The following is a 26,101-nucleotide window of genomic DNA, read 5'->3' on the forward strand; positions in this document are numbered from 1 at the left end:
CAGGACCTGATAATTGATTGGACTAGGGTGGTGAGGGAACAGAAGAACCACAGTGTAATTCCAGGAAGATGAGGGCCAAGAAACTCCTCAGGGAAGTCAGGCGCTGGATCTCCTCCCCAACCAGCTCCAATTAAAGTTTTTCTTTTCTCACATGAAGAAAATTCCATATTTCACTTAATTCTGAAAATTGGATGTTGCTTTCTTAAATTTTGTGAATGAAATGTAATTAAGCCAACATTAGGATTTTGCTTTCATCACAACACAAAAAGAATTAAAAGGAAAAAAGCCCCCACACCTAAACATACAGATCATTAAAATACTTAACACAAATCCAAACAATTTGTCTTAAAGGACCCTCAGAGGGTGGACACAGTCAAGGGGCAGGAACCATAAAAAAGGATTTCATTTGGCACAAACACATTAACAGAAGCTGAAAGGTGCTCACAAATGAAAGGCATTTTCACGTTTAAAGACACACTTAAGGAGAACGACAACTTTATAAAGTCAAGGTTGGTCAAATTTTCCTTTTATTTTTTTTGAAAGCTAGCCTAGCCGTTTAGTCTACTCAACCAAGCTCCAGCCCAGGCAGCTCACACAATCATTCCTGAAGCCCAAGGCACATCCCCGGGGGTGAGGGGTCAGGCAGTCAAAGAAAACACAGGACAGACTAAGAATGTCACACCCAGGGAAATGGATGCCTTTTCCTGAAATTCACATAAAATGGCTTAAGTCTTATCAGAATACAACGTCTGTTTGGTTGTAGGACATGTCTGACTCCACAACCCCGATATTTTCGTAACTGTAGTTTCTATCATCAGAGATAGTTTCACTTTTAGTCTTCTTCCTTTTCAGCAGTTTTCCTTCCTGCAGGTCAGATGGTTCAAATACAGCACAACTCACGGTTTTGAGTCCTTTTGCAAACGGAACCTCCCCCTCAACCGGTTCAGCTGAATCTGAATGATGGGCTGGGGGCGGAAGTCTGTCACTCTGTAGCCTTTTTCTTATTTCTTCTTCTTTAGTCTGAAAAGCAGGGTTAAAGAGTGAATCAAGAGTCCAAGTAACTCTCTCCAAGTCCTCATTAATACTGCCTGTAACCATCATTCCTGGCTTCTCTATTTCATTATGCAGTCATTCAACAGAGGTTGAGGAATTACTACTGAAGGAGACAACCCCCCCCCCCCACCCCCATACCCTCCAGACACTCTCAAGGAGCTGTGGCCTAGTCCTTGCTCTTTGGGATGGCAACAAGAGACACGCAAGTACAGGCTGTCAGACAAAAGCCATGAAGGCTGGTTCCCAAAAGAATGGCCGACAGAGCGTGAAGGGGACCACGCGTGTGTGAATGCTGCAGGCGTTGTCTGAGGTCTGCACAGCCTCCTCTCAGCTCCCATCCTCCAACCGAGACCTCCTGCCACCCGGGGCCCCAACGGATGTTTCGCTCTCTTTTTTTAATAGGAAGAAAATATCATACTTAATTCTCAGAAGTAGATATTGCTTCCTTAGGCTTTATGGATGAAGCTTTAATTCGACCAAATTCAAGATGGTGCTTCATTTCTTCACCACACAGAGAGAACTTAAAAAAATTAAGTATACAGCATGGGAAGCATCAAGATCACTAAAAGAATTTAATACAATCCATGCAATTTGTCTGAAAGCTGCCGATTAGAGAGGATGCGCTCATTCAGAGCAGCGCCCCTCACGTAAGAGCTGGGCTACCTTCCTGCGTGCCTCCACTGCCCGCATCTTCTCTTCTATGTCCTTCATCGTGAAATCTTTTCCTTCCTTCTTGATCTTAAGTTTTTTCAGCCTGGCTGGTGGCTTTCTCAGCGGCTTCTCGGTAGTGCTCACCTGGGGGAAGACACTTTTTAAAATGGGGAGATAAATGTATTCACTGGCAAAGAGAAATGCAAGAGAGAGTGAATAAACATTGTTTAAGGTGTTAGTCCTAAAAATCTAAACAGATTTTTGGATAGATTTTAAAAACAATGATGTGAAAACTGGTAAAAACTGAACTCACTCCTAAAGTCTTAATTCCTGCTAACAACAGAACTAATTCCTAAAGAAAAAATATCTACTGGATGTCTAGGAAAAAAAAACAAAACAAAACTATTATATAAAAAAAAAAAAAACAAAAAACAACCCAGAGAACAAACATGAAAAAATGCAGATAAGGAAGAGGGCTCATAAGAAGGAAAAAAAGTCCGAAGAACACAAACAAGATGGGAGAAGGTGGCAAATGAATGCTGGATGCATTTGTAATTTGAGGTAAAAAGTTAAACCCCATGATTTTTTAATATTCCACAAGCAACAGAAGACTTTCATTTGGGATTGAGATTAGTGTTAGAACTTTTGGTCTTACGGAGAAGATGTTTAACAATCACTGATACAGCAACTCTGCTCTGCACTGGGCTTTGCTGTTAGTTCTTTCCACATGTTCTCATGACAACAGAAAAAACCCCATACTATTTACTATGAGGGTTTCCCAGGAGGCGCCAGTGGTAAAGAACTGCCTGCCAATGTAGGAGACATAAGAGACATGGGTTCTATCCTTGTGTCAGGAAGATCCCCTGGAAGCGGGCATGGCCACCCACTCCAGTATTCTTGCCTAGAGAATCCCATGGAGAGAAGCCTGGTGGGCTACAGTCCATGGGTCTCAAAGAGTCGGACATGACTGAAGTAACTTAGCATGCATGCACATCTCCTATGACTGGCCATCGTTTATATAGTTTACAGCAGTGATAATGACTTTGATTATCATTTCTAGTTATTAAAAAAGGTTAAACTGTTGTAAAGGGTTTGCAAAGAAAGTTTAATTTTTAAAAATAATATACCTTGGTTATGAAAAGTTAAAATGATACATAAATAGTCCCCTAATTCTCTGGTTAGGGGATCCAACCAGTCCATCCTAAAGGAAATCAGTCCTGAATATTCATTGGAAGGACAGATGTTGAAGCTGAAACTCCAATATTCTGGCCACCTGATTCGAAGAACTGACTCATTGGAAAAGACCATGATGCTGGAAAAGATTGAAGGCAGGAGGAGAAGGGGATGACAGAGGATGAGATGGTTGGATGACATCATTGACTCAATGGACATGAGTCTGAGTAAACTCCAGGAGTTGGTGATGGACAGGGAGGCCTGACATGCTCCAGTCCATGGGGTTGCAAAGAGTTGGACATGACTGAGCAACTGAACTGAACTGAACTGAATCCTCTGTTAACCAGCTGGCCCTTGAATGCATTCATCAGCATAAACTATTTTAAAGAGTTTGGTGTGGGTCTTTCCAGATATTCTCTGTGCTCATATTGCCATTCCCTTCTCCAGGGGATCTTCTCAACCCAGGTGTCTAATCTGGGTCTCCTGCACTGCAGGCAGATTCTTTACGATCTGAGCCACCAGGGAAGCCCCATGCCCATACATCTATATACATATATTAATATATTCACAGTGCATCTGTCATGTTCAACCACTCAATGAAATTATACTATATACAACCCACTCCAGTATTCTTGCCTGGAGAATTCCATGAACAGAGGAGTCTGGCAGGCTGCAATCCATAGAATCACAACAAGTTGGGGACAACTAAACTAACACAACTAAGCAACTAACACACTAACTTGCTTTATTGCAGTAGCCTCAAACTGAATCCACAGTATCTCCAGACTAGGTAGGTACCCCTATATATTGTTTTAGTTAATTCCTCTAAAGACTTTTAAAGACAAAGGAGCTATTGATATTCATTTTCATATCTAAAAGACTGTGTCTTCAGATTGCAAGATGGTAGTTACTGAGAAGATAAATCTCACAAATACAGACAGCTCAGCACAGCAGGAAGAGCACCAGACCCAGACTCGCATAGCCTGGGGTTTGAATCCTGGCTCAGTCACGGTGTGGCTTTGCACAAACTCGTAAACTCTGTAGGCTTTCCCTTACTCATTTGTGAAATAGGTTTAGTAATACACGTTTCACAATCTTTGTTTTTATAAAAGCAAAGTATGCAATAGCCGCTCGATAAACGGTGATTACTTTTCATTCAGTGAAAGCATGGACTTTGGTCAATGATAGCACACGGAATCACACCAAACACAGTACTTATCAAGAAGGGGACAAGTGAGATTGAGAAGCTCGGGGGCCAGCAGGCAGGGGTCCTGGGCTCTATTTCATCCCGGGTCTACCACTGCTACCCACTGGGTGACCTGACACAAAGCATTTTGTCTCTCTGGACTCACTTTTCTCAAAATTATACCATAGACGCTGCTCTGCAATCTGCTGAGGACGGCTAAGGTTCCTTCCAGCTTTAAAATCTATGATTCTTGGAAAGCCTTTTAGAGGGAAAACATTTATTAAAGTTTTGGCTCAGTTGCAGCCGTCAGACAGTTTTATGTGGTGAGAAATTGTGCACTGCAGGAAAACTGGGAGATGTTTGTCAAAGCAAGTCCCCCTCCCCCACTCTTGCTTTATTTTTTTATGACCATTGGCTTTTAGGCTCCCTGCTGGCGAAAGCCATCTGCTGAAAAGACAGAAATGCTTGCTATGGGGGCTCAACTAAAGATACTGTAAAATTAGAAGACAGTTTTTTAGGGACATTCACTCAGAGAGGGCTAAGGAGAATATGATACAGTCATCTAAAATCCAATAAACAAAGGTTCCTTCAGGCTTACACAGGATCTGAACCTTGATTTAAGTGAGGAGATCAACAGGTTCCAGAGAACTTGGGCTGTCTGGTTTGGGTGAACTCTTCCTGTGGCTTTATCCAAAAGTGACTCTTAAGAAATCATGTGCTTCCTACCCCTTGTGGAGGTTAATCCTACCTGGGCAACCCCCGTCTTTTCTTGAGTTTGACATTTTAAAGAAAAGCCTTCAAAGACCTGATAAAATCTATCTGTATTCTTTACCACTGGATTTTGTGAAGTCAGGAGTTATCAACTATCATTCTGTATCATTTATCAAAAATGATAGCATTATATGATCACATTATACCTAGAAAGCTAATCATAGAAACCATACAAAAAATCAGCTTCAAAACCTATAGAAGTTATTAGTTCAACTATTTTCTTTACGAGAAGCAGCAGGGGATGGCATGCCCAAAGATGCTGTAATAAATTGAGGGGTCTTGTTTCTAGCCAACCTACCTTGTATACATTACTTCTGGCATCCTCCGCAATTTTCTAGTTAACTATTGACTGACAAACTTACTTTGGCTATACTCCCTTAGTGAGAGTCTTGTGCATAAAGTAAGGCAGATTCTCAGAGGAGATCTGTCATTCCTGCTCATTGTTAAAACCTCCAAGACAGTCATTCTGAGGGTGAACTGCCATTATTTTGTCTTTATCTGGTCAACTTCCTCCCCTTTAAAAAAACTCCCATGAGGTTCAACAATGTTAGAAACTCTGATAAGGTGTCAACAAATTCCCTAACAGTATTGAAAGTTATCAAGGACAGGAGTTGGCTTGAAATGGGAATCATCTTGGACCAGAGATAGGAGGACTCAACAGAGGACTGAGAGCCTTGTGCAGGGAAACCCAGGATGGGAGAAATGAGTTTGGGATAAAAGAATCTTAAGTAGATAATGGGTTTCCTTGGTAGCTAAGTGGTAGAGAATCTGCCTGACAATTCAGGAGACTCGGGTTCGAGCCCCTGGAGAAGGAAATGGCAACCCACTCCAGAATACTTGCCTGGGAAATTCCATGGACAGAGGAGCCTGGTGGGGTTCCTTTGGGGTTGCAAAGAACTGGACATGACTTAGAGACTCAGTCAACAGTCAGTTCAATTGCTTAGCCGTGTCCAACTCTTTTCGACCCCATGGACTCCAGCACGCCAGGCTTCCCTGTCCATCACCAACTCCTGGAGCTTGCTCAAACTCATGTCCATTGAGTCGGTGATGCCATCCAACCACCTCATCCTCTATCGTCCCCTTCTCCTCCTGCCTTCAATCTTTCCCAGCATCAGGGTCTTTTCTAATGAGTCAGTTCTTCGCATCAAGTAGCCAAAATATTGGAGTTTCAGCTTCAGCATCAGTCCTTCCAATGAATATTCAGTACTGACTTCCCTTAAGATTGACTGGTTGACTTAGTGACTAAACAACAACAAAGTGGATAATATCTATGTGAATAAATGAGCGCCAATCCCATCTCTTTAAAGAGATCTGTACCAAGCCATACACATATTTACATGTGTACATAAAACCAGTTTACATTTATAATACAATCACTGGAGTCTCATGAGAATATTTTAAAATGTACCAGATGATTCACTTGGTCTGATAATTTAGCTTCTTTTTTTTTAAATTTAGCTTCTTAACATTGTATTTCTTACATATCATTATAATTCTGAGTGAGCGTAACATCTATTAGTATGAATATGCTTTCAGGTTATCCAGGAATGGACATAGTACTGGCTAAAAAGCAGATGATGAAAAAAATTGAGAAAAAAGACGACAGGGGGTACTTCCCTGATGGTCCAGTGGTTAAGACTCTGCACTTCCAAACAAACAAAAAGATAATGAATGGGGGCCCCTGGACAAAGTCACACCTGTGGACTTCTAGGAAGAGACTAGGTCATAGGGGAGTCCCCTTTTCAGCATCCTTTATTCTGTTTCACGCTAAAGGATAATGGAATTAAAGATAACAACCTGGCTAAGATGGGGACAGATCTACATCTAAAATTCCCTTATATATTTAAGTAACTATTGGTCTACTTAAGAAGTCTTATTTTTAAAGTATTCTCACATTTACTGTTCTGTTTTTTTTTTCTCATAATATTTCATTTAAAGTTTGTTTTTTTTTTAAGCCCCCAGTGAAGAAATGGTGTTTACATGTCTGAATCCAACCTATTGTAGGACCGACTGACACTAACATTGCCTTTTTGGGGACTATTCCCTTTTTGTTTCCTTTGGCTTTTTGTTTTTAGTTAAAAGTATTAACTGTCTCATGATATTTTCATTCTTAATATGGTTCCCTTTTAGTCCTTCAATATTCATTCTCATCTTTTTACATTGGCCTTATAACTTTCCCCCAGATATTCAAGATCTCTGGTGTCTGACATACACGTTCACAGCAACACATGAATTGAAAGAGACTTCACCCGTGACCCTGAGCAATTATATCTCTTCATTTCCATACGCTTCCTAGGTACCATCTTAGTCCTCTAGTGAACAGATGCTCTATTTTCTGGAATATTTTAGGACTTTCTTTCAGGATGAATGGGGGAATTTCAGTTTCAAAAGCTTTAACCCTTCCCAGCTTGATCATGAATTTGAGGGCTTGGTGTACACCTTTATTGACACTTCAGGGCAGTACTTCTCAACCTGGGCTGTTCAGAAGGACCCTGGGAGCTTTCAAAAGAACCACATTCTGGGGCCCAGCCTCTGCCACCGGTCCCAGGAGTTCTGAAAGCTTCCTGGGTGATGCGAATATTCAGGTTAAGGACTGTGCTAGGTGATAAGATGCATTACCGTTCTGGCCTGTTGTAAGTCTGGCTTTTGTTGGACATCTTGGCCCAATTTCAAGCCAAAAAAAAAAAAAAAGCAACAACAAACTGTGTTATTCTTGCTTACCTCTGCAGTTCTGTCACATTTAAATCCTTATGAGAACACTCCAAATATGCTCCCCCACCATTCCATTTCTGCATAATACGAATACAAACGCAGCCTTCATCTTTGGCTCTCTTAATGATGTTATTAAAAGTCAAGCCTGTAGTTTTCATTTTTTAATAGATACGCCTCTTTCACGATGTAGCTTATATTAATTAACCTTGCTGGTGCCCTAGTGAGGTCTGAGTCTGAATTCATTCATCTCTAACATTGGAATCACTGAAAAATATTTTAATGCTACTCCCACTGGTATGAGCATCAAGGGACCATAGCATCTCTCTTCAGAAGGCACTGCTTAGTTACTGAATGTCCACACAATCTATCTTCCTCCAGATGGCTCTCCTGTCTTTTTTTTTTTTTGATCCACCTTTTATTTTCTGATTCCCCAGAGATTCATCTATTGCGAGAAAAAAAATCTCTCCTAGCCTTTTTCATATTAAAGACACATCATTTTTTAGTACGTTGAAGTAAGATAAGGTACTCCAAAATGCCCTGTATCCTGATAGCTGGCCTTATACAAATGTAAATTGTCATTATGTTGGCATCATTTTTTCCATCATATGGTCCATTTTTACCCTCCCTCACTTCCTCCTATTATTAGCAGCTTGATAATATCATTCATAAGGCTTAACAATCTCTTTCTTTTTGCTGAATACTTTCTGTAGCACTTATTTTTTCCTTCTTCGAAAGAAAATGCCATGTTGGCTTTTATTCACGAGTTCTCAGCAAGTCCCACACACAGAGAAGGAAATTACCTTTACTGAAATACTAAGTGACTTAGTCTAGTTGGCAAACTTGATTTCAATAATGAATCTTTTTATTCCCTATTGATTGTTTTCCCTACAACAAAGGAGACTGGCCACCACTGAGGCGGCTTTGATATAATTTCAGGTCTCAATTTCCATCATTTCAGTTTCATTCTTTGCTTTCTTATTCATTTTCCCTTAGGCCTCTTTCCTGTGTTATTTCTTCTTTTTTTCTTCTTTTTCCCTCTGTCTATGCTTTAGGATTACAGGTACTGCTGGGAGCAGTGACTTAAAAAGAAACCCAAACAAACAAGAGAACTAAGCAAAATAACACCAAGCCTGCTATCCTCACCACAGGTTTGCAAAGAACTTAATAAAAAGTGAAGAACTCAAGACTTTGACCACAACCAGTTAAAATCAGGCTAAAACGAACTGCTCACACTACAGAAAAACAATGATTGATTAGTTAAGGTGAATTGACAAAGAAAAATAGGGTATAACAATTTTTATCATTTCATTTCTTCATGATTGACCTCTAGGTGTGTATATAAATGATAAGCATATCTGCTTTATCTTTGGTATTTAGGCCAATTTTCTTATTGGCTAAGCCAGAGTTCAGTTCTATATTCACAGACCTGATACAGAGGCAATGTTTAACAAAAATTGCTGAAAGAAGGAAGGCATTTTATTCAGTGGGTCTTAGGTTTCAAGTTTGGTAAAAACCCAAGATATGTCTTATTGGATTCATTAATCATTAATGATCAGGCAATTCCTGAATCCATAGAGAAGGATGGTGCGTGGAAGGGTGAGGGAGTTAATGGGAGGAAAAAACTGGCTTAGATAAATGCTATAGTATAATCTGTATTGTGACACTAAGATGCATATTGCTGGAAAAAATAACTTGTGATCAGTCGTATCCTGTTGCTATCTTTAACTATGTAGGGCACGCTGAGTCACTCAGTCATGTCCAACTCTTTGTGACCCCATGGACTGTAGCCCACCAGACTCTTCTGTCCTTGGAATTTTCCCAGCAAGAATATTAGAGTGGGTTATCATTTCCAGGGGATCTTTCTGATCCAGGGATCAAACCTGAGTCTCTTGAATCTCCTGCACTGGCAGGCAGATTCTTTAGCACCAAGCCACCTGGGAAGCTCATTTTTCCTATAAGTTAGTGTTAATTGCAAAATTACTTGCCATGACATCGTATGATTCTCCATTTCTAAATACTTTGCTGTGGCTCTGTATTATTCCTTGAACAATTAACTCCTCCAGAATGTCTGATGACTTTTGTCGCTCTCGATTCTCTAAGGGTTGGGGTTTATGGATTAATCCACTGATCGCTAGGTCTTTCAAAGGAAAAGAAAAAGAGAAAGTGAAGTTTAAGCACAATGATTTTATCAATCAAATGCTAAATACATGCTTTGTAAATCATGCTAAATAATTAATTCTTAGTCTCAACACTTGTACCTAAATATGTTTCTATTACAAGTCTTTATAATCCTTTGAAGTTCAAATCCTTAATGTTCTTACAGAGAATAGTATCAACATAATATAATGTTTACTTAGCAGGTTGGAATATTAACATAACAAAAAGACTTTCATGTGCTGCTATATACTACATTTTTGTTGTAACAACACATATACACTTGGGTACGATCACACGGGTTCTGTGCAATAATTATGAAGCTAAACCACAGGCACAAACGAGATAGTCTTTCAGTGACTCTCATGAGTTGCAGTTTGGTTTCTATGCTTTGTATACAAAGGATAAACAGCGTGATGTTGCCAAGAGACTTCTAGTTCTGCAACCCTGAGTTTACAATTACGCCATCTGCTAAATCTACATAAGTAAAAGCATGCCTTTTTGAAAAGAGTCTTTGAACCAAATCAGAATTGGAGTCAAGTGGTAGCTAAGTTTTTATCAGTAATTCTAAAAATGGCACAGAAACAGTTTATAATGGAGCACTAATGAGAGGAACCGCCCCCTTACACATCACCCAATTATATAAGTAAGCAAGGAAGCATCTGTTTTCACAACCTCATAAAATAAAGGTGCAATGAGGGGTCATTGGAAATGAGCTCTCAGGACTTCCCTGGTGGTCCAGGGGTTAAGACTCTGTGCTCCCAGTGCAGGTGGCACGGGTTCGATTCCCGGTCAGGATACTGCAAGCTGCACAGTACAGCCAAAATAAATTAAATAGTCTCTAGCCACTGACACTTAAAAAAAAAATGAAAGAAAGAAATGAGCTCTCTTGTATTTTAAGAAGCTTTTTCCATCCAGTGGATGAAGTCTTTTCATGAAAATTTCTAACATCACTGTTTAACGAAGACAGTTTTCATGAATTTGTAATGGGTAGATAGGAAAACCTCCCAGACACACACACACACAAACCAGCTGTCTCTCACTTCAGAATATTAACCTTCTTGAAATTTTTAACAAATATACCCTGTAGCTATGAAGAGCAGGGATGCTGAGAGGAGACAGAGAGGAAATTGTGTACATACAAAGTCGCTTCAGTCGTGTCTGACTCTTTGCGACCCCATGGACTGTAGCCCACCAGGCTCCTCTGTCCGTGGGGTTTCCCAGGCAAGGATGCTGGAGTGGGTTGCCACTTCCTTCTCCAGGAGAATCTTCTCACCCTAGGGATCGAACTCACGTCTTCTGTGTCTCCTGCCTTGGCAGGTGGGTTCTTTATCACTGTGACACCTGGGAAGCCCCAGAGGAAACTGGGATGAGAACAAATAGAAAGCTCAGGGCACTGGTTCATATTCATCCTGTGGGAAGCTCTTCCCTGAAAACAAGTTGGTACTGCATTTTGAAAACACCTGCTTTTGTGGTTCAGCCCCTCGCCCGCTGGTCTCTCTCTCCTGCCTTCCCGGGGCTTCCCTCCCCACACTGCTCTCAACAGTGTATACAAATGGCAGGACTGCCTGTCTGGAGGTACCCAGGTCCCTGTCCTCTTGACGATCTGTAGTCTGTTAATACGTGGATAGCGAGCGTTCGTATTGCAGTCTAGGAGGGATTCTCAACAGAATTATCAGGGAGAAAAAACACATGTGCTGGCCCAACACAGAGGGTGGGGGAAATGGGGGAGCCCATTTCTGCCCTGAGTCCCCTACCCCTCCCTCATCCTTAGAGGTCATGCTACACACTGTCAGAAGCACAAGACGAAGAGCAATGTGAAACCTGTGATGGACGTAGTGAATATTACGCTTAATGAAATATCAGACACAGAAAGACACAGACTATACAACATCACTTACATGTGGAATCTAAAAAATAACACAAACAAATGTACATGCAAAACGGAAACAGACTCACAGATATAAAAGACACACTAGTGGTTACCAAAGGCGAGAAGGAAAAGAGTAGGGGCAAGATAGAGGTAGGTGATAAAGAGATACAGCCTACTATGCATAAAGTAGATAAGCAACAAAGATGTATTTTATAGCCCAGGGAATTATAGCCATTATCTTGTAATAAGTTTTAATGGCATATATAATCTGTAAAAATACTGAATCCCTATGCTGTACTCCTAAAACTAATACCATATTGTAAATCAACTATGCTTCAGTTTAAAAGATAAATAAAATGGGCATTAAAAAAAGGAAGTTTGTTATAACCCAAGTTGCCACAAAAGTCCAAGTAAAAGAATGTCACTTACTATCCAATCTATTTTCCAGCTCTAACTGGTTCCTAGGGAAGAAACTATGGGAATGAGGAATGAAATGAAAGCTTTCCCCTTCGGATGAAAGAGAGTACTCTTCCTGGGAGTCTGATAAGTTCAATTTGTTTTAAAGGCTGAAGAAATATAAATAACAGCTCTCAACACCAGAAGGTAGCTCAAGTAAAGTGAAAACACACCATTAAAAAAAAAAAAAAAAAGCCCACTAACAGTTTCTAAAGGACACACTAGGTAAAAATTATGTCTTTGATGTTTATGGAAGATACTTTTACAATATATCTGCTGATAGCTTGAATGGGGAGAGACAGGAGAAATAGTGTGATGTAGGTTTTACTGATTTTTTAAATGTACAACTTTGTCTTGGAAAGATGTTAGTATGGTGGGAGTTTTGAGGAATTTAACTAAAGCCTGGGCAACTCCTATTCCCAAGACCTTATCCAACCAAAAGTAAGAGCTCTTAGTTTTTTTAATTAACTAATTAATTAGGCTGCGCTGGGTCTTAGATGCGGCACGTGGGAGCTTCCACCTTAGACGCAGCATGCAGTTTAGATGCAGCACGTGGAATCTAGTTCCCTGACGAGGGATTGAACCCAGGCCCCCTGCATTGGGAGTTCGGAGTCTTAGCCACTGGACCACCAGGCAAGTCCTAAGGGCTTTTAGTTTTAAATAAAAAAGAAAGTATTAATTATGTCATCAACAAAATTTTTAGTATCTTATTAACTCATGACGTGAGTAAGTAATGGTTAGTATTACTCACATAATGAAGGCCTAAGGCTAACTCCTAATGTCTTAGTGATGGGACCTTATCACTTGAAGCACTGCCTGGAACACAAAAAGCAGTGATGTGAGTCCCCAAACACACATGATAAAATGTATTCAGAGAAACAGTATTTTACAGAGATCAACACGTACGGGGATCGTTACCTGAATTTAGTCTTCTGTTTCTTTCACTAGGAGATGGTAAACTTTCCGAAATAGCTCCAGGTAAGCTTCCCAACTGGGCCTGCTTGTCCAGGTCTCCAGGGCTGCCCATAGCGTCCTCGGGCAGTGAAGTTTCAATCTGGGGTCTGTAATGCTCCGCAGAATGAGCCACACCGACATCAGCCTGTGAAAAGGGAATGGCTTTGTGTCAAGACTTCTTAGAAAATGGTTTCTTTTTAAAAATTTTATGGAAGTACAGTTGATATGCAATTTTTTGTTTTTTAAATTTATTTTTATTTATTTATTTGTCTGCACCAGGTTTTAGGTGCAGCATGTGGGATCTTAAATCTTCGTTGCAGCATGCAGGATCTTTAGTTGCAGCAGTTGAAGTCTTAGCTGCAGCATGTGGGATCTAGTGCCCTGACCAGGGATTGAATCCGGGCCCTCTGCATTTGGAGCAGGAAGTTTTAGCCACTGGACCACCAAGAGAAGTCCAAGAAAATGGTTTCTTGGAAAATGACAATGTCGCAGGGTCTGCTTTATGAATACTTAGTCAATTGGTTATCTGTGAGAGGCTGAATAGTACCCAGCAACCTGTCAATGTGACCTTTTAAGGCAAAAGGGACTTCTCGGGTGTGATTAAATTAAGGACTTTATGATAGCAGGAGTATCCTGGTTATCCAGGGAGCTCTGAATGTAATCACAGGTGTCCTTAGACGAGGGGGGCAGAAGAAGATACGACTACAGAGAGGGAGACGGTGATGTGACGTCAGAAGTAGGACACAGTTGAAGATGCTGCAGTGCCAGCAGCCAAGAAATGCAGCTCTAGAAGCTGGAAAAATCAAGGAAAATGTCAATGAGAAGATGCTTGAGTTGGGTCTTTATGAATGAGTTTCCAGTTGTTGTTAAGTTGCTAAGTCATGTCCGAATCCTTTGCGACCCCATGGACTGTAGCCTGCTAGGCTCCTCTGCTCATGGGACTTCCCAGGCAAGAATACTGGAGTGGGTTGCCATTTCCTTCTCCAGGGGATTTTCCTAACCCAGGGGTCGAACTCAGGTCTCCTGCATTGCAGGCAGATTCTTTACCACTGAGCCACCAGAGAAGCCCAAAATCCCCGGACAGAAGGGGAAAAGGTCATTCTAGACATAGGAAAAGTACGCAGGAAAATGGGATGTGAAACAACATGGCATGCTCAGAAACTTGAATTATTCCAGTTAAGCAGAAATAGACTGAGGTAGAAAGTGGTAGCTGCTGAGGTGGGAAAGTTTTTTGTGACAAGTAGACACATATCATTTTGTTTTGAAGGCAACAGGAATCCTTCGTAGGCTTTTTATACATGGTAGTAAAATAAAGTGACCAGGTGTGATTTTTAGAAAAATCGCTCTTGGGTTAGTGCACATGGCAGGAGTAGAGGGAAGGAGGGGACAGAATGGGGTGACCAGGTATGAGGACTGCAACTGTCCAGGTGAGACTGGATTAAACAGGAACTGGGACCCTGGCCGTGGAAGTGGGGGAAAGAGTGGGCCCTGGAATATTAGAAAGGACGGGTAACAGACCTGTCAGAGCTTCAGTTTATAAAGGAGGGAGGCCCCTTCTGGCTCTAAACTATGACTTTAGGGACCAAGCTGAAAACATTTCCTCTAGGAAAACAATAAGAATCCAGGACATCAGCATAAAACTCTTGGTTGTTGTTGTTCAACAACAACCTCATTCGTGTTGGATTCTTTGCGAACCCATGGACTGCAACATGCCAGGCTACCCTGTCCTTCACTATCTTCCGGAGTTTGCTCAAACTCATGTCCATCGAGTCAGTGATGCCATCCAACCATCTCATCCTCTGTTTCCCCCTTCTCCTCATGCCCTCAATCTTTCCCAGCATCAGGATCTTTTCCAGTGAGTTGGCTCTTGGTACTTTCACAATAAAATTAAAAAAAAAAACAACAACCAATTTTAAAAAGCTGAGTCCATCTGACCACTTTCTGGAAGCATTCCAAAGCTCCCTCAGAGGTTAAGGAGGAACCAGCACTGATAGGTTGAGGGCCCCCGTCATCCACAGGGTCTCGTAGTTCTCGTAATTCTATTAGCCGTTCTTGCATGTTCTGTTAGTAGGGAGATTCGCATTGCTTATCATCCTGTTTACAGAACACGATCACTCCAGCTAAACCAACATCAGTTCATTATGTTGAGAGCTAATTAGTTCTGTGCTTCAGAACTACAAGAGAAAATATGATAAACCAACCAACTCAACAAACAAAGAAGTAAGCAACAAACAAAAACTCAACGGTCCTGAAATACGACTCAGCTCAAGGATAAAGGGTGAGAACAACTACAGGCTTTGCTCTTTGTCTCTTCACCTCTTTCTTCTCAGACTCAGTTACTGTGCATACAGTCCCTGAATAGTAAGCTGACCCAGGAAAAGAGTCTTTACATATAACATATTCCATGTTATGTTATTAAATAATAACAGTCATGTTTTATCAGACAGGGCCTCCTTTTCCTTTGTTATATGAAATATATATACATAGCTATAGGTATACATACCTCATATTATATTTATATTTCATGTAACAGGAAAAGAAGACCCTGTCTGATGTTTATCTTTAAGGGGCTCACAGTTCACATGGAGGGTAAAGATTATATCCAGCATTCTTGCTCCTCTTGCCAAATGAACTATTAAAACCCAAGACCTGAAGTGATAGTAAGACAGATATTTTTACAAGTTCCTTTTGTTTCACAGATCCATCATTTTTTGAATCTAGCATAGCACTGAGTTACACATGGGGACTGATTTTGCCATTTAAGATTTCCCAGGGGAGATCCTGAAACGGGGAACTGATTTAACAGCAACAACAACAAAAGAAAGCAAATGCCCACGCTGGAACTGAGAGCAAGTTTGAATGTTTTCAGCCTAGCACGTGGCTTTTCACAAAGATATCTGTCAACTACAAGTCAGAATAGATTTAAATGCCATACAACCTCCCAATTGCTTCATCAAAGCAGCTCATGCAGGCCTGAGCAAGGATCTTTCTCATTTATGCTTTTTAATACAGTCTGCCTTCAAGCTCTGTCAGGGACCAAAACTCAAATTGTAGCCAATGAAACACAGTCTTCCAGCATAAAAGAACATATACCAACAGCCTTCAGTTTCTAGAGCAGAAATTTGAGGTTTTTCTCTTCTGCAAACCAACAATGTCTTTCAAATATCTTATCTATGTGCAACACATTCTGGAAGTTTTAACACCCAATTTCATAATCTAGACTTGAGAAAAATGTAGTTCAAAGACGAGAGATATTTACAAAATTAATTAGATCTATGCCTCATGGGGATATGGTGTAGACAGTTTTCCTGGTCTGTCTATGCATGCAGAGTTTATATTTTCACACCAAGAAGAAGTCTAAATGTAATGGTATGGGTGTGGGGAGGTAGATAGAAGGTTTTATTTTTTCCTTGAGATGAAGTTTTAGCAGAAGTACAGAATCAATGTTTCCATATTTTGTATCAATTTTATTTTATGCTTCATTGTCTTGGGGATAAAAATCTACCAATTTTAGAAGTGAAAAGCTGTGAATTCCAAAATAACAGCTATACATGGGAATTATCAGCATCCCAAGAAAGGTAATGCTTTTAACTATAGAAAGGTGTTTTGTTTGTCGGTTGGTTGGTCTGATGACATTATATGTTGTGTTCTAATGCTTTGTGGAAACAAATTTGACAAACAGTTTGGAAGGAGACAGTCATCTGTCATAGTTCCCTGGAGCTGAAACCTTCCTAAATCAAATTACTGGCAGATAATTGATAAATGTATTTGTCTGTAAACATATAGGAAGAATTTTTCTTGTCAAGTTTTGATTTTATAATAAATAGCAACCCTCCAAAAACATTATCCTGAATATTCATTGGAAGGACTGATTCTGAAGCTGAAGCTCCAATACTCTAGCCACCTGATACGAAGAACTGATTCTTTGGAAAAGACCCTGATGCTGGGAAAGATTGAAGGCAGGAGGAGAAGGAGATGACAGAGGATGAGATGGTTGGATGGCATCACCAACTTGACGAACATGAGTTTGAGCAAGCTCTGGGAATTGGTGATGGATAGGGAAGCCTGGCATACTGCAGTCCATGGGGTCGCAAAGTTGGACACGACTGAGCAACTGAACTGAACTGAATCAAAAACAACTAGAAATATAATTTTTTTAAATGCACTTTAAAAAGTTAACTCCCTTTACTGATAAAAAACAAGAATTTTCCTGTCAAAGTTTAGGGGAAAACTGTAAAGGATACTCAGAAATCATCTATTCCAATCTAGTCTCTCCCTTTTTATATAAGGCAAGAAACTTTGAGTTGATCACACGGAAGAAGAGCATTTCTTCTAAGAACAGTTCCCCATGCTTTTTTTTATTATGCATTATTTTATTACCACGTCTTCTTGCCACTTTAAGGTACAGTGAGCAGAAAGTCGGCAGGCAGATCTCAAGAAGTTTGATTCAGAATATTTTAAAGTCAAGCTGCTAAGAAACATAAATATTTCAGGCAAGCAAACGTGTTCATCTCATTTAAAAGACACTGTGTAACTAGGGACCTCTCAAGCCCTATGCATTTATGAAGGTAAAAAAAGTAGCCAAAGAGTATTTAGTTAATAATTATACTTTTCTCAGATTGGCTTTCCAAAGTCATATGTTTGGAGTAGGGAGAGTCAAGTCCGAGTCTATTTTCAGGTCATTTTAATATCGAATTTCCTCCTTGCTGACTGTCATTAGTTCAGTTACGCTCCTAGGAGACAAGAAGAGGCTAAGGAAACTGAGGAGCTCATGTCAGCATCAGCTTTACATGCAGTCACCCCAAAACACTCATCAATGTCTGCTCTGCATGACACTGTGGTGAGCCTTGGAGACTAAGAGACAAAAAGCAGTTCTTTTCTTCAGTAACAGCTTCGGATGGGAGGCTGGCACGGAAACAAATAAGCACAATAAATGTTTTTTTGAAATATCATGGGAGAAAGTATGAGGTTTACTCTGCCAGCATGGTGGGAGGGGTAGGGTTATGGAGAAGAGTGGTCTTGAGTCATCTTGAAACCTGGGGGCATATCTGCCTGTGGTCCAGGAAGATGTAGAAGGTGGAGCTGAAGAAAAGAGGCTGTGGGGGCAAAGGTACAGAGGCAGGAACAGAATGGGTTTGGGGATCCCGTGGTGAGGTTTGATCAGAACAGGGGAGTAGGGAGAGATGAAACCGGGGCATTTGACCAGCATCAGCTTGAGGGTGGCTGGTAAGGTGTGCTAAGAACTTCACGTTTTATCTCGCATAAATAATTGTAATAATAGCAATTGCAATAACTAACATTAATAGTGACTGCAATAACTAATAATTGCAATAACAGTGATTGCAATAACTAATATTAAGTGCTTATCCTATGCCAAGCTCCAGTATGAGCACTTAATGTGAACTAAACTCATTTATTCCTCCCAGCAACTCTACAAAATAACTATCATTACTTTCATTTTACAGAAAAGGAAGCCAGGGCACAGAGAGGTCAAATAACTGGACCCAAGTCACACAGCTGACAAGTGGTGAATCCAGAAATCAAACCTAGGTAGTCACACTCTTGACCAACGGTGGACGTGCCTACCTAGTGGGTCAGTGAATTTTTTCCAGCAGAGAATGGACATAATCAGATTTTATTTTAGAATGATCCCTCTGGAGGTCACGTGGAAGATTGGAGCCACAGGGCAGGTGGAAGCTGGTTGTGAAGGAAGCACCCAGGGAGACTAGTTAGGAGTGTTGTACAAAAATCCAAGCAAGGGGCAATGATTGTCTTACCCAGGAAAGGTCAGGAAGAAACCCAGAACCCCTCCCCTGCCTTGGGAATGCTTGGTCCAAAGGGACCCAGTGTATTTGACACTTGGAGATGATTGCTTTTCAGCACTCCTCCTCTATAAAAATATACATATATATATATATATATATATATATATATATATATATATATATAAAGTGAAGTCCCTCAGTCGTGTCTGACTCTTTGCGGCCCCATGAACTGGGGCCTACCAGAATCCTCCGTCCATGGGATTTTCCATGCAAGAGTACTGGAGTGGGTTGCCATTTCCTTCTCCAGGGGACCTTCCCAACCCAGGGATTGGACCCAGGTCTCCCACATTGTAGGAAGATGCTTTATCCTCTGAGCTACCAGGGAAGTCCTATATATGAGATGGGACAAATGATAATGGCCAGAAAACAAACACAAATAGTGAAAATTTTCTTCTACTGAAGTCTTCTATGTAATCATGCCAGTAAAAATAGATTTTAAAAGATTTTTGTACCAAAAATAGGAAAAACAGAATGGATTAGTACTTTAAAGTCACATTAATATATTCTCGGGAAAAAGAGAAAAAAAAAGTATTCTTAATGTTATTCCCCAACAGTGATGTATAACAAAGATGATCAAATTGTTACCACGAAGTCCATAAATCTATGAGGGCAAAAGAGCTTTAAACAAACATCTACCATGTGATAAAGGAGTGTCACAGTGTTTGGGCAGTGGGGCTTGGGTTCCGTGTGGAGGGACAGGTAGGAGTTCATCAGGAGGACCAGGAATGGGGCCCAGGGAAGATATTCCAGGAAGTGGGAATGGCATGGGGCAAAGGCACGGAGTGTGATGAAGCCTAGAAGAACTGGGCACTGCAGCTTCTTGGTTTGGCAGACGAATGCGAGGGACTGGTGAGGAGAGGATGACATCAGAGAGACTGATGAGACCAAATGTAAACTTTTACACAACAAAGGCAACTTTTTCTTAGGAAGATAGGTGGCAGTGTGGAAGACAGACTGGTTAGGGTGGTGATGATAGAGGCAGAAAGACACAGTAAGAGGCAATAGTTTCCTAAAAGCAGACAGCGGCAGTTGGGATGGAAAGCAGAAAACAGTGTTGAAATAGGTGTGCATCTGGGCCCCGAGGGAGTCCCCCCGGGGGGACCAAGCCTAAGTCCCAGCCTTTGTATTTACACACAGTAGGTGTAGTAACTGATACTGAAGAATGACTTACCCATCGCCTGCTGAGAGAGTGTGTGCTCTTTAAACTGTATTTCCAAAACTGCCCTTTAGGAATATGTGTGTGTTAGTCACTCAGTCCTGTCCAACTCTTCCTGACCCCTGGACTGTAGCCCACCAGGCTCCTCTGTCCATGGGATTCTCCAAGCAAGGATACTGGAGTGGATTGCCATTTCCTTCTCCAGGGGATCTTCCTGACCCAAGGATTGAACCCCGGTCTCCTGCAATGCAGGCAGCCTCTTTACCGACTGAGCTACCAGGGAATATAGGAAGGGCAACATTATATTTTGATTGGCGGCAGACAGTATGGGCTTATATTGGGTTGTCTGGGCAAATTTATTAATAGGGTTGCCTTTCACTGTTAAGAATATCCTGCTTTTGATGATAAATTACATGGTAACATGATCTTGGGGTAAGCCCTCTGGAAGGGACCTTGGTGGGTTCCTAGTTCTCTTTGTGGAAGTCTCGCGATGGTAGTGACGATGTCAGAATCATGGACCTCATTTTTGCCTCCACCAGCCCATTCCTCCATGCCCTACCCTGGGAGGGGAAATGCCCCCATCGTGTCTCTAGAAGAATTACGGGAGAGTGGGTGGAGTCCTGGAATGAGACTCCTGACAATTCGGTACTGTCTCCAGCTGTTCCCCCAAAACAAGCTGTACAGCCCCCTGGTAAGTGGTCCACCTCCCAGGGCCTCGGGATCCTCTTGTGAGAAGCAAGAGAGCTCAGCCAGACGGCTGCGGAGGTCTCCTCCGGGTCTTACTCCCATAAGGGAAGCCAAAAATATAGGGCGGCTCCCAGGAAGTCTCATCTTCCCTGGAGCATCCCCACTAGCCCAGCTCCATGCAGAATGCGCCGCTGTCCCGTTAGTCCCGCCTCTGGCCCGGGGGTGTGACCACTTTTGTGGGCTCTTGAAACCCAAAAGCTAGGCCTGGAACTATCCGAGTCCTGGTTGAGACGGCAAGTTAAATCCCCGCTGAAGCAAGCCGCTCCCCCCGGTCCGCCCAGTGCTCAACCACCAGGCCGGCTGTGAGCGCCCGCATGGCCGTCTCCAGTCTCCGCCAGGCGTGGGACTCGCCAGGCCTCCCAGGCAAGAGGTGTACAGTTGTGTGTGTGTGTGTGTGTGTGTGTGTGTGTGTGTGTGTGTTTACCTTGAATCCCTCTTCCCAGCCCTTCCTGGGCGCGGGCACGCGTCTCCTTTCTTCACTGGGTTGGGAAGGTCCGCAGCCCATCGCGTGCGGTGCGCGCGGTCCCTGCGGCCGCGCTGCCCGCGCGCCCAGCGCCCCGACCCCGCGCCCCGCGCCTCCGCTGTCCACAGCCTCCCGCGCTTCAGGGCTCGGCAGGAGGCGCTCGACGCCAGGGAACTGTTGCCACAATAAACCACATCACGCGGACCTGGGACCTGCGCGGCGATGGGACCTTTGTAACCGGAAACTGCAAGATCGGAGGCGTTTAAGGCACACCTGGGATGCCCTCTCTCCAGAGAGGAGTGAGGGGGAGCTCCCGCTGCCCCGCCAAGTTCGTTTTAAAAGTATCCTAGGCGCTGGCATCCTTCGGGGACGTCTTATTTTTTCCAAGGCACCGTGGGACACGCCCCTACCCCTGCTGCCCGAGCCGGGCGCTCAAGCTGTTGGTTTTGGGGTTACAGACCCCGAGGGGAGGGTAGGAGGCGGCTGCAGAAAGGCGGCGTTAGGAGTCCAGTCCGCCAAAGCCCTGGAGGACAGGTGGGAGGTGGAGGCGGCCCGGATGGCCCCAGACGGCAGTGTCGCGCGGGGCGACCTCGGAGAGGACGGTGACGCAAACCGAAACCCACACAGCGAAGAAAACCAGACTTTTAGGATCACAAACAGCTCAGCAGCAGCGAAATGGGTCATGCAAATCTTTTTTTTTTTTTTTTTAATGGAAGAGGCATTTTTATGAGCTGTTGCCTTGTAAGGAAAGAGGGTGGATGAGTGTACCTATTTCTCTCAAAGAATTAACATGATGTCATCCCCAAACGGCAGACCAGGCGGACTGCCCAAATGAGCAACAAGTTGTTCTTTCCTGGATTTTTTTTCCTTTTTATCCTATTTCCAATAAATTTTAATTTTCCAGAATAAATTTTGAAACGCTAAATTAAATAAATGTTAAAAAGCTGAAAGATCTAGACATTGTTTACCAGTCCCTTATTTTACAGGCTGCAAACCTTTGCTCAGAGAGGTTAAGTGACTTAGATGGGGAGTGTGTGTGTGTGTGTGTGTGTGTGTGTGTGTGTGTGTGTTCGGGCGGAGGCGAGAGAGGAGTTAATGAGGGAATCCCTGAAGAGGAAGCGGGTGACCTTCTTCAGTCCCATGTGTCCACAAACAACACTGGGAAAATACAGTATGGATTCTTGGAAATGTAGTAAAATTCTGGATTCTGCTAAGGAAATTAATGGTCAGCTCTGTTATAGGAAACTGATTATTTGCTGTATAGCATTTGAACTCCTTTCTCTCTCCTTACGGCTGTGATGCCTGTCAATTTTCCTTTGACTAAAACTGAAGAAGAAGAAAGATGAGATGAAACTCAAGCCAAGGCTTTATGATTATTGAGCAACAAACATTAAAAATTTGTGAATGGACAGTTGCAATAAGGCTAATATGGTGTTTTAGGAACATCTCTGAAAGTATTAACTCATGGGTGCAGTAAGTCACATTCCAACTGCAAACTGGAAAATTCTCAACTAGAAGAACTCAACAAAGAGGATGCCTATAAACTGTTCTGGAGAAAGTTTAAGGAAAGTTTGCAGGATGAACCTTAAGAGTGAAATTCTACAGATGTTATTTCTTTTTTTCCTTTGAAGGCAAGCTGTGAACAGATGTTTGCTAGGATATCAGTGCGAAGAAATGATACCCAAATGCATTGTGCAGGTACCTTTTGAGACTTCCTACGATTTATAGGCCAAAGGTGTGAAAAATGCCCCTTTTAAAGGTATGTGCTGGAGCCTGCTCATAGTGTCTCACGAGAGCCAGTTCTCAGGACTGTTTGGATTAGCTGTTCAACACAGCCATTGCTAAAACTTACATTATATAAACTCACAATTAGTTATATTAAAAGCAAAGGTAATAAGTACAACTCATCAGGTCCTAATTATTTCATTACAACTTACTGCGTTTCTGAGTTTATTTATGTCTCTTGAATCACGGTGTGCTACTCTGCGTCTCTTCCCAACTCCACCTTCAGTGATGTCACACTGATAGTTTAAAATCAGCCAAGGTAGGACGAGGTATACTACGTGCTGTGCTGAGTCACTCAGTCGTGTCTGACTCTGCAACCCCATGGACTGTAGGCCACCAGGCTCCTCTGCCCATGGGGATTCTCCAGGCAAGAATACTGGAGTGGGTTGCCATGCCCTCCTCCAGGGGATTTTCCCAACCCAGGGATCAAACCCAGGTCTCCTGCATTGCAGGCAGATTCTTCACTGTCTGAGGCACCAGGGAAGCCCAGGTACGCCATGAAAACTGATAAATGCTACAAATCAAGGCTTTCTCCTTACCCTCCCTCCTACCCCACCTCCATGGCCCCTGAGGGACACACCACTGCCTGTTTTCCAGAATGCCGAGGAATGACTCTGTCCTGTTCACTCTCCTCTGACCCCTCTCTGCAGTGAAGTAGGCTTTGTCACCCCCAGCCTGAGCCACAGAATGTGTGCTGGTATCATTTCCATGTCTCCCTTCACTGGAGCTGGAGCCCTCTTCTAAGGCTCCAGGCTCTGTGTCCATAACTACGCTGCTCTGGTATGTTCCACTTTGAAGACTCCTAGAGCAAAAAATCCTTCAAGGCTCACCAAAGCAGAGCGATCACTTGCTCACTTTAAAGTTGGATGTGCTGTGTGTGCTTCGCTGCTCGTGTCCGACTCTGAGACCCCATGGACTTAATAGCCTGCCAGGCTCCTCTGTCCGTGGGGACTCTCCAGGCAAGAATACTGGGGTGGGTTGCCATGCCCTCCTCCAGGGAATCTTCCCAACCCAGGGATCAAACCTGGGTTTCCCACACTGCAGGAGGATTCTTTACTGTCTGAGCCACTGGAGAAGCCCAATTTTTCTCATCAGTTATGAGTCATCTCTGGAAGGTCAAGTCTTTACTTCCATTTGGAATCTATGTAATCCTGAGTTTTGTCTTTTTTTTTTTTTCCTGGAGTGATGGGGGTATCATAAGGATTGGTGCCTCTTAAAGTTTACCGTGCAGGCCCTGTTAAAATGCAGATTATGATTCAGTAGGTTTGGGGATTCGGCCTCAAATCCCAGATTTCTGAAAGGCTCCCAGTGGTTCTGTCACTGTTGGTAGAGGATCACACTTGGAGTTGGAAAGGTATAGAACACATCAGAATATCAAATCATTACTTCATTATGTTTGCTTATCTTTTTGTTTGTTTGTTTAGCTGTGCTGCCCAGCATGTGGGATCCCAGTTCCTTGACCAGGGATCGAACTTGTGCTGCCTGCAGTGGAAATGCAGAGTCCTAGCCACTGGACCGCCAGGGAATCCCCTCATTATTACTTCAAAAGACAGAAACGAGAAAGGAAAAATGGCAAGAAGGAGAAAGGACTGAGCAGGAAAATGACAGGGAAGAATAAGATGAAGTTCGTTAGACAATCAAGCACAGAGAAAAAGAAACCCTGGCCTCATTTTATCAAGGTATTCTCCCTCCAGGAAGGAACTTTATTACCTCGAATCACAACTAGGAGCCTGAATGCCACACCAGCTTCTTCTCTTTTTCCCTAGTAGAGAATGGATCTTTGTGGGTTACTGTGTCAGAGTGAAGAAGAAAAGAAAATCCTTACTTGCCATCGCCCAAGCTGTGGAGTTAGTTTTCCTCTTCGGTCTGTTCTGAAAGTTATACTCCCAAGGATGATGGGAAAAAGAGAGAGCAGCCCTGGGAACATTCATATATCAGGGAGGGGCGTTAGATTTCACATTGAAAACTCTCCAACTTTAGTTCAGACTCTAAGATTTTCTAGGCAGTGGGACATCAGAGAAATCAATTCTGATCCCAACCACCAAATCCACTGAGTTTACCAGCATTCTTCCTGTACATAGAAAAATCATGTGCTGACTTTCGGCAGAAGCGGAAGCGCTCGCCTGAGGCTTGCGGTGCAGCCCAGACTGCGTTCTCCGCCGGTCAAGGCTGGAGTCCGCGGTGTGGAGCATTCACCCTCCCGGGGCACGGCTGGCCGCTTTCCTGAAACCAGATTTTTTCCATCTAAATTCACGTCGGTTCTTATTTCTCTTGCTGGCTGGGTCGGTAAGCGGACTGGGAAGTACTGTGGAGAGGCCCGTAGTGCGAAGCTGTGTGCTAAGTGCTTTGCTGATGCTTTAAAAATTCTTGCAACATTCAAGTGCTGAAGAAATTTTGGGATTCCAGTGAGGCTGGTAAAAAAGCCTGTTGGGCAGCTGTGTCAGCGTGTTATGATGCCGTCTCGTACCAACCTGGCTACTGGAATTCCCAGTAGCAAAGTGAAATACTCAAGACTCTCTAGTACAGATGAGGGCTATATTGACCTTCAGGGAGAAACTCACTGCTAAAGCCTGCAGATTGTGGGAATCTTCCTTCTTTCCTGATGTCATGAGATCCAATTTATTAAAGTTTAAGAGAAGCCCTCCTAAGATCCCACATAAGGCCATTGCCCTTGCTACAGTGCTGTTTTTGATTGGCGCCTTTCTTATTATCATAGGCTCCCTCCTGCTGGCAGGCTATATCAGCAAAGGCGGGGCAGATTGGCCTGTTCCTGTCCTGAAATCAGTGGCATCCTGGTGTTCCTGCCAGGATTTTACCACCTGTGCATTGCCTACTATGCATCCAAAGGCTACGGGGGATACTCCTGTGGGATGACATTCCAGACTTTCATGACTAGCACCACCCCAGCCCTGAAGAAAAGAGTCACAGATGGAACTGAGTCCAGCTTTAAGACATTGAGCAGAAACTATGACTAAGGGCTAAGGAGTTCTGCAGTTTGCAGATGTTTAACCAAACAGTGGCCAAATTGTATGGGTCCATTCTGAAAGATATTAACTAAGCTCACAAATAACTGTCATTCGGGCATTCTCTTATTTTTCATTTTCTGGCCCTGGCAAAAAGCTCCTGACAAAAGTTTTTCTGT

The 26,101-nt window shown here is 42.7% G+C and overlaps 1 protein-coding gene and 1 pseudogene across 1 annotated transcript; one reads left to right on the forward strand and one right to left on the reverse strand.

Annotated features, from left to right (window-relative positions):
* Positions 1–570: 570 nt before the first annotated feature.
* STMND1 (stathmin domain containing 1) lies at positions 571–21,216 on the reverse strand. The gene is made up of 5 exons (XM_061146215.1): positions 21,136–21,216; positions 12,948–13,128; positions 9,532–9,683; positions 1,717–1,848; positions 571–1,020 (listed from the first exon to the last, which is right to left on the reverse strand). Exons 1-5 carry the CDS (start codon positions 21,214–21,216, stop codon positions 736–738), a joined length of 831 nt encoding a protein of 276 aa, XP_061002198.1. The 3' UTR covers positions 571–735.
* Positions 21,217–25,262: 4,046 nt separating this feature from the next.
* On the forward strand, positions 25,263–25,855 carry LOC133059192 (transmembrane protein 230-like; annotated as a pseudogene).
* Positions 25,856–26,101: the final 246 nt, after the last annotated feature.

Source organism: Dama dama, chromosome 7 (assembly GCF_033118175.1).
Source record: "Dama dama isolate Ldn47 chromosome 7, ASM3311817v1, whole genome shotgun sequence".
Taxonomy (NCBI): domain Eukaryota; kingdom Metazoa; phylum Chordata; class Mammalia; order Artiodactyla; family Cervidae; genus Dama; species Dama dama.

Coding starts and splice junctions, on each gene's coding strand:
- STMND1 (XM_061146215.1), bottom strand. CDS start 21,216: ATGGGCTGCGGACCTTCCCAACCCAGTGAAGAAAGGAGACGCGTGCCC. Junction 9,684..12,947: donor AAACAGAAGACTAAATTCAG/GTAACGATCCCC, acceptor TTCCTTTGAAAG/ACCTAGCGATCAGTGGATTA. Junction 1,021..1,716: donor CAGTGGAGGCACGCAGGAAG/GTAGCCCAGCTC, acceptor CCTGCTTTTCAG/ACTAAAGAAGAAGAAATAAG.